At 35.0% G+C, this 11545-nt stretch overlaps 2 protein-coding genes across 2 annotated transcripts; one reads left to right on the top strand and one right to left on the bottom strand.

Moving 5' to 3' along the window:
• The first annotated feature begins 271 nt into the window (after positions 1-271).
• Positions 272-5584, top strand: LOC131609806 (phenylalanine--tRNA ligase, chloroplastic/mitochondrial-like). Its single transcript, XM_058881604.1, has 11 exons — positions 272-428; positions 594-828; positions 1062-1252; positions 1868-2074; positions 2151-2268; positions 3396-3472; positions 3703-3882; positions 4027-4071; positions 4677-4781; positions 5122-5235; positions 5337-5584. The coding sequence occupies exons 2-11, from the start codon at positions 624-626 to the stop codon at positions 5385-5387; spliced, it is 1293 nt and encodes a 430-aa protein (XP_058737587.1). The 5' UTR covers positions 272-428; positions 594-623; the 3' UTR covers positions 5388-5584.
• Positions 5585-6049: 465 nt separating this feature from the next.
• Positions 6050-9154, bottom strand: LOC131609807 (ATP-dependent Clp protease proteolytic subunit 3, chloroplastic-like). Its single transcript, XM_058881605.1, has 5 exons — positions 8818-9154; positions 8325-8439; positions 7611-7786; positions 6556-6651; positions 6050-6463 (listed from the first exon to the last, which is right to left on the bottom strand). Exons 1-5 carry the CDS (start codon positions 9100-9102, stop codon positions 6239-6241), a joined length of 897 nt encoding a protein of 298 aa, XP_058737588.1. The 5' UTR covers positions 9103-9154; the 3' UTR covers positions 6050-6238.
• Positions 9155-11545: the final 2391 nt, after the last annotated feature.

The raw sequence follows: 11545 nt of genomic DNA, 5'->3' as shown, positions 1-11545 counted from the left end.
CAATGGAATGAACTAAAATATTCCATTCCGCTCCGTCAAATTATAAAATATACACAAACAATGGAATGAAATCTCAATACTATTCCACTCCGCTCCACTCCATTCCATCATGTTCCACTCTGCTTTATTCTAGTCCATCAATCCAAACATAGCATAAAGGTTAATTCTGCCATAAAAACAAATTATCAAAAAAATATGTTACTAAGTTCTACCGGTTTGTCAAAAAAAAAAAAGTTCTACCGGTTTTCCGGTTTGGCACCCGGTTTTTATCCTAACAACACAACGTATGGGGGCAAAAGAAAGAAATCCGATAAGAGATGAAATGGAGTGAGTCTCAACTCTGAACTGAACTACACTTGAACTGTCACGGCCACCGCCACCACCACCGCTAAAACGCAGCCGGAGGTGATAATCAGCCACCTCAAACAGTAAGAAATCGGTCCTTTTTTCTATTCGGAATTACCTCCCCTCCTCTCTCTGTGGCGCGCGCTGCAAATCCAGCGAGATTCGCGGCCGCGATAGCCGCCGTTCCCTTTTCAAGTTGTTAATTTGTAGCCAAGTAACTGAATTGTTCATCGTTAAATTTTTTACAGAAATCGTGTGCTACAGTCATTTGTGTGGCAATGATGATCTCTTCCGCGTATACTACACTTTTCGTTGGAGCATCTCTCTTTCGTCAACGTAATAATAGCTTCAGAAGCTTAGCATTTTGTTTACCTTTCTCATCTGCACCTGCTTCTCTCTCTTCTGATAAGCTTTCCAACAAGAAATGGAGGCAACCGGTTTTCTCTTCATTGGAGCTTGGCGGACTCAAGATTACCAAACAAGGTACTTTACAATATCAAACTCTTACCACTGAGCTGACTCTAATTGTTTTTTTCAAGAGACTCTAATTTTTCTGTCTTTTTCTCCAATTACACTTCCATTTGGGAAATGACTGAGCTTACTCTTGTTATGTGTGTGCCTCTGTGTGTGCGGTGTTCCTTTATGCCAAAGGTTTTTATTGAAAAGTATTCTCTGGTTCATGAAAATTTAATCATTTCTGCTTCTTGGTCCTTTAGATATAGTGAAGGATGATCCAACAAATAATGTTCCAGACAACATATTTTCGAAACTTGGAATGCAGCTTCACAGGAGGGATCAACACCCTCTTGGGATACTCAAGAATGCTATATACGAGTATTTTGACACAAATTATTCAAACAAGTTCAACAAGTTTGACGACCTTTGTCCTATTGTCACACTGAAGCAGGTATGGTAAAATACATCTAAAGATATGTTGCCCTTTGCTCCTATATGATGCAGTGATATTGTTTTTCGTAATCACATTGGTTCTGCAAGTTTTGTTATTCAACCTTCCATAATGAATGCAAGTACACACTATGGTCCCTTATCATAGGGTCCAACTGACAGCTAGCTAACCAAATAATTGGTTTCTTATCTTGTTGATTACTCCTTATCAATGTGAGCACTGAATCCTATTCATGTTGATTTCTTTTCTTGCGTATTACTCCTTCCGTCTTGTATTAAGTATCACTTTAGGTTACTTTACAAAGACCAATAAAAGTTGTAAATAAACGAAAGTGCGTGACAGTTTTACAATTATATCCTTATTAACCAATGTCATAAATGTGTAGGGGAGTACAGTGAACTTGGGAGTGATACACATAACATTAGTTTGGAAATAAAATTGGAATAAAGTAATTAATGTTACATTGAAAACATAAAACAACACTTTTTTTTAAGACAAATTCCGTTTGCTAATGTGATACTTAATATGGGACGAAGCAAATACTTCTTTTTGGTTGGCAAGGTGGCTTGAACCTCATAACAACACTTCCTTCTGACAATTTTCTTTATGTCCTAGAACTTTGATGATGTCTTGGTTCCTGAAGATCATGTGAGTAGGAGCTATAATGATACATACTATATAGACCCTCAAACTGTTTTAAGGTGCCACACAAGTGCTCATCAGGCAGAATTATTGAGAGATGGATATACTCATTTCCTTGTTACCGGAGATGTTTATCGAAGGGATTCAATTGATTCTACTCATTATCCTGTCTTCCATCAAGTATGTCCCTTATGCAGTAACTGGTTTATTCCCTAATGATTACATTTATATGATTTCCTCTTATTATATTATGTAGATGGAAGGCTTTCGGGTTTTTGTTCCAGATGAATGGGAGGCTTCTGGGATGGATGCAACATCATTTGCAGCAGCAGAGCTAAAGAAATGCCTTGAGGGTCTAGCACGCGTTTTATTTGGTATTTGCAAATAGTCAATGCACACATTTCATTTTTCAGTTGCTGCAATTTGATAATTAAAGAGGATTAGTAGGATGAATTAATTAAAGAAAACAAAAAGAATTGATCTGAATTTGATAGAGACTTCATTTTCATGAACATTCATACATGCATATTTTATCATTTATGCATAGCGAAACAAATTTATTCTAACGAGCTTCCGATTGTCTGAAAAATTTGTTTTATGCCTTTATGACTTACTAGTGGCGGGTTCAGGTCGTAGTAATCATTCCTAGATAGTAGTGTGGAGCGGCTGACCCCAGAAGTGAGATAGCGTATAGCGGGATGACCGTTCTATTTGATCAGTTTTTGGACAAATTACATGTAGTAACTATAAACATAATTTAATGTAAAATTAAACAAATAAATCAACTCATAAAATGTTCATAAATCAAAGCACACATGAATCTCGAAGTGCATAAACGACTATGAAGGAAGATTAAGGTTGAGTCTCAACTCAAATTTGACTGAAAAAACCCAAAAGTACCCTTAAAACATTGCAAATTTAAGGAGTAACTTCGGTTTTTTAGAGGGGAAAAGGATAGCGGGCCAAAAAGTGCTCCGGGCCGGGAACTGCTCTGCTATGCTATCCCGCTATTTACCCTATAGCGGCTGCTATTGACTATTCTGGTTCAGGTTTTTGAAATAGCCTTTCTGCTTTCAGGGATAAGGCTGAATGTGTCTGACCTTCCCAGATCCAAAATTGTGAGCGTCTAGTGCTTAATTGTTAGATAACATGAACAGACACAAGTGCATAATTTATAGACTTTTTGCTTAACTGGAATAAAATAACGCCTCTCTACACAGCAAGCAATGTTTAAAAGTGTGTGCACGCACACGTAAACATGCAAACAAGTAAATGCAAATTGGAAATTATCATTGCCTATAAAAACATTGTCAATAGGAAAGTGAAATTTTTGATATTTTATGATGATCATCTCATTGTAAGATGTAATGCTAAAATAGGATTTTGTTAGATATTATATATAATCAAGGTGTCTAGTTGTAATTGTGAATTTGATATATTCATTTGAAGCTAAGTATAATTTACAAAATGCTGATGTATAACCTTTTCCCTTGTATTTCAGGTGATGTGGAAATGCGATGGATCGATACCTATTTCCCATTTACTAATCCATCATTTGAACTTGAAATATATTTCAAGGTATTCTATGCTCATGATTGTCTCTTAAATACACCACGATTACGTAATTCTTGTTAATGGTGTTTGCCTCCAAAGTTATAGTGTCGATATACCCTTGGTTCCTTTCCAAGATTAAATTAAGGTTATGCATATATTTTTCCAGCAATAAAAAGACTGGGAAATATCTTCCATTCAATTAAAGCAAGGATTTCTAGTCTATTCAGTTAATGTTAGATATACTTTTTTGTCAGGAAAAATGGTTAGAGGTTTTGGGGTGTGGAGTGACAGAGCAAGAGATTCTGAAAAGAAATGGGGTATCTAATAATGTTGCTTGGGCTTTTGGCCTAGGTTTGGAGAGGTTAGCTATGGTTCTATTTGACATACCAGATATTCGTCTCTTTTGGTCAAATGATGAGCGATTTACCTCCCAGGTATTTATTGGATACTTTTGACAAACATCCTTCAATATTTCACTTATTTTTCCTGATTGTCAAATTGACTGCAAGGATGGATGAGTTAGTCATTCTGATAATTAATATAATATGTTACTTTCTTTTCTGTTATTTTATATACAGTTCTCCAAGGGCCAATTAGGGGTCAAATTTAAGCCGTTTTCAAAGGTAATTTCTACACTACATGTGCATCTTTACTCCTGGTGTCTACATTTGTTGTCATTTTTCTTAGTAGTTAATAGTTAGGAATTTTGTTATTCCTTTCAAAATAATAATGCAACTCTAAGTTGTAAGTGAATGATCCATTTGACTGAAAACATAAGATGGCCCATATAATTTTTATGCAAAACTGTTAATACTTCTTGCATTCTTTTTGAGAAATTGTGGGTCTAAATTGCAATATATGACTAAAAATAGAAACTCGCCATGTCTTTAATGTTTTACTGTGTTAAAGATCCTGTCATGATCTGTTTAGATAACCAGTTATTTTAACAAATAAGTTTAGAATATAATTTCTGCATTTTTTGTTTCATTTTTGTCAGACAATACTTGTCTAGGATATGGAAATCTTATGCCAGAGGGAATTTAATTAAGCAATCTTACAGACGCTTTTTTTGTTCGGACCCCTGGACCCTGGTGTTATATTCTGCATGTCTGACTGTATTGTTGTTGACTGAGAAATTTATATTTACTTTATAGTTTATATTGTGCCTGGATAAATGAGAAAAATATTTTGAGGATATTCTAATCTTCTCTCGGTTTTCCTCTTACAGTATCCTCCTTGTTACAAGGACATCAGTTTCTGGATCAATGAATCATTTACCGAAAACAATCTATGTGAAGTTGTCAGAGGAGTAGCAGGGGATCTTGCAGAAGAGGTACGTTATACAACTTTGAGTAATTTGAGTCAATTTATCCCTTGTTATATTTATTAGGTTCTCAATTTGGTGGCTTTCATATTGTTTAATAGGGATAAAAATACATAATACGAGATTGTGAATGAGGGATGATGTAACAATATTCACACAAAAATCGTAATAGATACTCTCTTTTGAATTATGTACCCTCTTGTCGTCTTTTGTTCGTTTTTCCTCTTTTTCTGAGATTAGTCATTTTAGTTTTTAACTGGATTATGACAACCTTTTCCTCTTTTTTATACCTTTGGTGCCGCAAAAGTTTGGTCCCTTTTTGATTCTGTTTTGTTTCACGAAATCACAGGTACAATTAATAGACAATTTCACCAACAAGAAAGGAATGACCAGCCACTGCTATAGGATTGCATATAGGTCTATGGAACGTTCTCTTACTGATGAAGAAATTAACGATCTGCAGGTACTAAATATAATTATATAATAAATCAGTGCAATTAGTTTTTTAGGTAGACGTATTTTGTTTTGGATGCTACTAACTTTGTTTTTCCTCCATCAATGTAGTGGAAAGTAAGAGAACTGGTGCAGAACAAATTGGAAGTTGTCATAAGATGAGCTTTAATGGATTTTCTGCAGTTTTGCTATTTTTGTCTCAATTTTTGTGTAAAGATGCTTTAACTACCATTACAACATATGAATAACGCCATAGACCAATGTATTATTTATTTCAGCATTGTGAATGTATACTAGAACCTGTTGGTGACAACACTTAGTATATCATGCTCAGCAGGAACTGAATCCTTGTGAAATTACTTAGATTTGTAATTTATGGTTTACCCCTATTTTATCTTTGTTACAAAAAATCAAAGACGGAAAAAATACCAGTGGTTGAGTCAAGAGGTCCTCTTTCTATGTAGTAAATCATGTTTCAAATCTCTTCTAAGCATTACATTCACATTAAATTGTATTACATGACAAAGTTGATGAAAGATAGAGTTACATTATTTAAAAATAGATTTTCAAGTAACACAAGTCTTATAAATACTCTTGAGACTGAGTACCAAATATAAACATATAAGGAATCTCCATTGGGGTACCAAATAGGTAACCTTCCTAACATTAACAGGTATCAAAGATGTAGACCATTGTTGCTCACATTCGTTGAGATTTGCCCTATTTTCCCCTTTTTCAAACTTTACAAAAAAATTAAACTGTTAGACATGTAGAATGTGTGAGTAGCAAGTGATATTTTAAATGGAGGAAAACTTTCTTAAATCTTGAGGACAAAAATATATTCATTAAGGAATCTAACACTTGAAGCATACAATATATGTATTGATTTTTACACGACATGTATCTGCTATCACAAATCACAAATTGAAAAGTCCCTTTAACACTTGTTGGAGGTGATATATCTGTTTTCGAGCATGAAAGCAATGCAACGCTATCCTTGTTTGTCCCCTAACTCATACAGCAGTTGGTGCTTCCTCTGAGGGAAGAAGTATCTTCTTACCTTTTGATTTTTCTTTAATTTCCCACAAATTCCTCATCTTTGTTTTTGGAGGCGGTGTTGCATCTACAATTGGAGCAACTAATCCTGGTTTTCCGTCATCAATAACCTCATCAATTAAACCATATTCCTTTGCTTCCCAGGCATTCATAAAATAATCACGATCCGTGTCCAATTCAATCTGCATTAGAATAAAGTAAATTAAAAATGGTGAACAAATATGTATGATTTTGAACAACAAACAAATTAGATGATGCCATATATAATTCTAACCTGCTCTTCAGGCTTTCGTGTTATTCTTGATAGTATCTTGTTTATCTTAACCTTGTGGTATGCCAATTCTCTCGCACGGATTCTCATTTCTATAGCCTGTAATTACATTTCACTGTTTAGTAATGTGATAATAATGGAAGGTTTTTGCACAGAACCACCAGATAAAAGACATTATGAATTCATAAAAGAGACAAGGCTCCCAAGTGGCTTTGAAGTGTTGATCAAATGATTGAAAATTGAAACCTACTCTCTTCTAGAGAGCAGTTGGGAGACAGCCGCTAAGATACAAGAGGCTTTCCCTCGGTTCCACCTAAACGACATAGCGGCTAGTATACTATGTTGATAAAAGTGTACCTCGCTTGAGGATTAGTAAACCTATTCAGCATGCACAGTAGTCTCTACTTGCTTTCAGCAGCTTCAATGTTCTAATTGTTAAAATCAGTAATGTTCTGTAATAGCCAGTTAGTATCAGTTACATGACAAGTCAATTAGTACCTTTGTTTTCTATAAATAGGAGTAAGACTACTGTATTATCTAGCCAAGTCCAACATTTTCAGGTTCAGTTTGTCGGAAAACAGCTCTAAGGTGCAGCATATTTAAGCTAGATGTTTCAAGCAATCGCCAATCATGCCGGGGTTTATGACAAGAGAGATTCTTTCAGTTATTTCAAATTAAAACCGAGTTATCGGGTAATCGCAGTTAAAGAAAATCTTAAAGCTTCCACATTCCATACTTCTCCAACAAATGCTTCAAATCTAAAATCATCTTTAAACTAAAACATGATTGTCTGCATTCAACATAAGAAAAATAGCCATGACAAACACCAGACCTATTACTAACCATTGTTGTCAATGGTGGATGGCGGTCCATGCGCTTTGTGGCGCCGTTATAGCGGATTATGGCAGAAAAAATCACAATATCAGCCAATATTTACCATTGCGACGAGGCCAAAAACTGCCATGTATATCAGCCATAGCGGCCATGGCGCCACTATTTGATAACACTGTACTAACTGACAATAAACAAAACCGAAGGATATAAGTGGACAGTCTTACTGTTCCGCCAACAGATCCAAGCGGTTGATGGATCATAACTCTAGAATTCGGCATACAATATCTCTTCCCTTTTGTACCAGCAGCAAGGAGAAATGCACCCATGGATGCTGCAAGTCCGAGACAAACTGTTGACACATCTGCCTTGCATAACTTCATGGCATCATAAATTCCCATTCCTGCAGAAGACAGACTTATTTCAGATTCATTAAAGACAGTTCCTTTCCAATACTCCATGATTCAATAAACCGAGTTCCTTATGGATAGAACTGTTCAAAAGCTAAAACAGGATTCCATTTTCAAACGTCTGAATTGGCTTGTAAATTTCCAGTGATCAACAATTTATTCTATTCACAAATGTTTACATTTACAATAATCAAATGATGATCTATCTAACTCCAAAACCTCCCTATTTATACATGATAATCCTAACTACCCCATTAACTAATAATTTCCTTAACTAACTCCTTAGCTTAAATCCTAACAAACTCCTCCATATTCTATATTCTAACAGTTACCACAAGCAATGAATCAACAAACTAATGTGAGTTATTAAAAGCTAAAATCTTGTGTAAGGTATTAAGTAAACATCTATGCGCAATCAATCGACAAAACTGAGCTCGAGATTCAAGTAGATCCCCAACGAGTCAAGTGCACAGATAAGAACAAACAAGTAAAAAAAGAAGTATAAAACTTTGTTTACATTTGTTTACATACCCGCAGTAATAGCACCACCAGGACAATTTATGAACAACTTGATGTCTTTCTTAGGATCATCAGCATCCAAAAACAAAAGTTGACTGATTACAAAATCTGCTGTCGTATCATCCACCTGCTCAAACAAAGAAATTCACAAGCAGACACCATCAGATACCATCTCTTCAGTTCCATTTCATTTCCCTTCTTTGTTCTTTCATTTTTCTACCAAATTAACTAACAACCATAAAAAAAAATCCCAAAATCAACAACATCAAACACCTTGTCTGCAATTCAACCCTATTATCGTAAAAACTCTCTTTTTTTAACCCTTTTCCCCTATTTGTCCATTTTTCTGCTGTAGTGAGCATGCTATTAGACTGAATCCACCCACATGAAAAAGCTTGTAAATTTCCCATAAAAACATCAAAAGATACAAAAGGGTACTCATAAAATATCAAAATAACAGAAACAACCCCACCAACCCAAAAGAACGGGAAACAAGATTCATAACCTGAGAACCCAAAAAGACAATCCTTTGACGGAGAAGCATGTTGGTGGTGTCAAGTTCTTCGAAGTTGGGAAGCCATGGAGAGGCGGTTTTGGCAGATAAATCATGGGAAACGAGCCAGTTGGAGGATAAAGTGGGTTTGATTGCGTTACAGATTGTTGTTCTGTGTTTGGTTGAAAGATTGAGGGTGGGAATTTGAGAGTGGGAAACGTAATTGTTATGCTTCAAGAACGTGTTGTTCGATTTGAAGCTTAGTGGTATACATGTTGAGGATAAACTCACTTCCATTTTCTTCTTCTTTTCTTCTTCTTCTTCTTCTTTGTTTTGGTAACTATACCAACGAATGGGTGAAGGAGCGTTTTTGTTTGTTTGGTTTGAAAATGAAATGAATGTATTGGGTTTAGATATTGGGCTCAAATTTTATAACCAAGCCCAATTAATAAGGGGATTGTTTTTCTCACCCTAAGACTTGCTCCTATACTACATTATAAAAATACACTTTCGGATTTGCCAATATTTTGATTTTCTAGAATCCAAAAATGCATTTTTGTATTTAGTTTGTTTGTATTGTTTGACTTTATTTCATTGTATTTCATTTGTATAATGCTTGTATGATTTAATTATAAGTATTACGGTTGATAAACAAGCTAGATTGAGACACGACAAAATTTTGCAGTATGTATCAATTCGAAGAGAAAGAGTCTGACCCTCACAGAAGGCATCGGTCGGTTCTGGTAGGGTTGATGCGGATGCGTCAAATTCTAAGGCTCGTGCATCTTTGCCTTTGTCTGTAAGTATAAGAGTGCGCCTAAGAGGGGGGTGAATTAGGTTTTCAAAGATTTATCCGGTTTTTTAGAATACTTGTACTTATTTTTCTGGTTAAGTGTTTGAAGGCTTTTGAATGGTTCTTTTCTTTTCTTGATAATAGTGATGAAAGCGGTAAATTGCGGAAAAGTAAAGAACACAATGATGTATACTGGTTCCCCTCACAATCCGAGAGTACTCCAGTCCCCTTTCAAACACGAAAGAGATTTTACTATTGTTAGATCTTTGTACAAGCCTATACCAAGACTCCTCCTACAATCTTCTAACAAAACCACCAAGAACAATCCTCTTGGATTTTTCACTAACTTGTTTCCAACAATCCTGGACAACAAGATTTCAACCACCAAGAACAATCCTCTTGGATTTACTATCTTGATTATGAGAACAATCCTCTCACTAATCAATAACCCTTACTTCCAACAATCTTGGATAGCAAGTCAAAAATAACAAAATATATTTTGAGTAGAAAGTTGATGAACATATATCAATCTATAAGATTGATCTTCTCTTTCAAGCAAAAAAACAATTTACAATGATATAAAATAGTGCTCAAGTGTTTATGTATGAATGATAAACTTTTCTAACAATGTGTAGAAAAAGTTTCAATGAAAGTTCAAGTATAAAACACTTGTATGCAAATATATGATGAAAATATATGATCAAAAGTGTGGTAAATTGTAATGAAAGAGGTGAGATTTAAATCTGAAGTTTATGATATTTATATAGGTATTTACACCCTTTAGAAAGAGTATAAAATGATCAACCAATGCAATGTTTAAGGTTTGAGAATATATGTTCGTTTGGGTGAAAACATGCAATGGAGAAACACACTGGTTCAGTAGGAACCGGTTCCTGCCTGGGACAACCCGGTTCCTGCTGAACGTTACAGCAGAATATTTGAATTTTGAACGTGGGAACCGGTTCCTGCATAGGGACAACCCGGTTCCCCATAGTAAACCACAGAATGCTGAAAACTGAGAATGCTGGGAACCGGTTCCCCCATAGGGACAACCCGGTTCCTAAAACCTTTATTTAGGATTTTGACTTTGGAAAAGGTTTCAACAAGAGTTTACTTTGGAGTGAAACTTATGCCATGCATATATAAGTTTGAATATGTATGAATGAAAGTTTATATGATTTTTGAGCACTAAAAAATATCAAATGTAAAAGTATTTAACTTGTACCATTATGACTTGAAGATCAATCAACCAAAGCTAATCTTCATGAAAGTTGCAATCTTGATCCATAGCTTATTTGATCTTTTTGCTCATCCTTTATTGATGCATACTTATGATAGTTGTCTTCATCAAAACATAGTATTGTAGAAGCTTGCATTCACATTCTCCCCCTTTTTGATGATGACAACCTTTGAAATATGAAGTGTAATGCTATTATGTGAATGCTCCCCCTAAATTTGATAACTCCCCCTTGATCAAAGCTCTCCCTTGATTCTTGAGAAATATTATTTCTTTGTGGCTGAAAATGTTTAGAGACAAGCAAGCATACACATATACACCAATATCTTCTCCCCCTTTGTCATTATCAAAAAGGATGGGAAAAAGATAAATTATTATAAAATATGAACACAAATAATTCTTTACCTATGAGTTTTACCTCATTGGTGACTTTATCAATGATCAAGTATTCTTCCTTAGTGAATTTGATCTTGAAGCCTTTGTCACAAAGTTGACTTTTGCTTAGAAGATTTTGCTTTAGTCTTTCAACATAAAGTACATCCTCAATGGATATGAAAGTTAGTGCTCCAACTTTGTCAATGCCAAGAATTCTTCCTTTAAGGTATTCTCCATATGTGAAATCACCCTTGGACTTTTAAAAACTAGATTTGAAAGTTAGTTCATGTCTCCCATCAAATGCTTAGAACCACCACTTGATAAAAACACCATAG

Source organism: Vicia villosa, linkage group LG6 (genome assembly GCF_029867415.1).
Source record: "Vicia villosa cultivar HV-30 ecotype Madison, WI linkage group LG6, Vvil1.0, whole genome shotgun sequence".
NCBI lineage: Eukaryota > Viridiplantae > Streptophyta > Magnoliopsida > Fabales > Fabaceae > Vicia > Vicia villosa.
Note: the sequence above shows the minus strand (reverse complement) of the source record. Positions and strands in the feature narration are given on the sequence as shown.

What these genes read in the sequence shown, in the direction of transcription:
- LOC131609806 (XM_058881604.1), top strand. Translation starts at nt 624, where the DNA reads ATGATGATCTCTTCCGCGTATACTACACTTTTCGTTGGAGCATCTCTC. An exon ending in ACTCAAGATTACCAAACAAG is followed by an intron (nt 829 to 1,061) that starts GTACTTTACAAT and finishes TTGGTCCTTTAG; the next exon opens with ATATAGTGAAGGATGATCCA. An exon ending in AATTTAAGCCGTTTTCAAAG is followed by an intron (nt 4,072 to 4,676) that starts GTAATTTCTACA and finishes TTCCTCTTACAG; the next exon opens with TATCCTCCTTGTTACAAGGA.
- LOC131609807 (XM_058881605.1), bottom strand. Translation starts at nt 9,102, where the DNA reads ATGGAAGTGAGTTTATCCTCAACATGTATACCACTAAGCTTCAAATCG. An exon ending in TTGTCTTTTTGGGTTCTCAG is followed by an intron (nt 8,440 to 8,817) that starts GTTATGAATCTT and finishes TTGTTTGAGCAG; the next exon opens with GTGGATGATACGACAGCAGA. An exon ending in CACGAAAGCCTGAAGAGCAG is followed by an intron (nt 6,464 to 6,555) that starts GTTAGAATTATA and finishes ATTCTAATGCAG; the next exon opens with ATTGAATTGGACACGGATCG.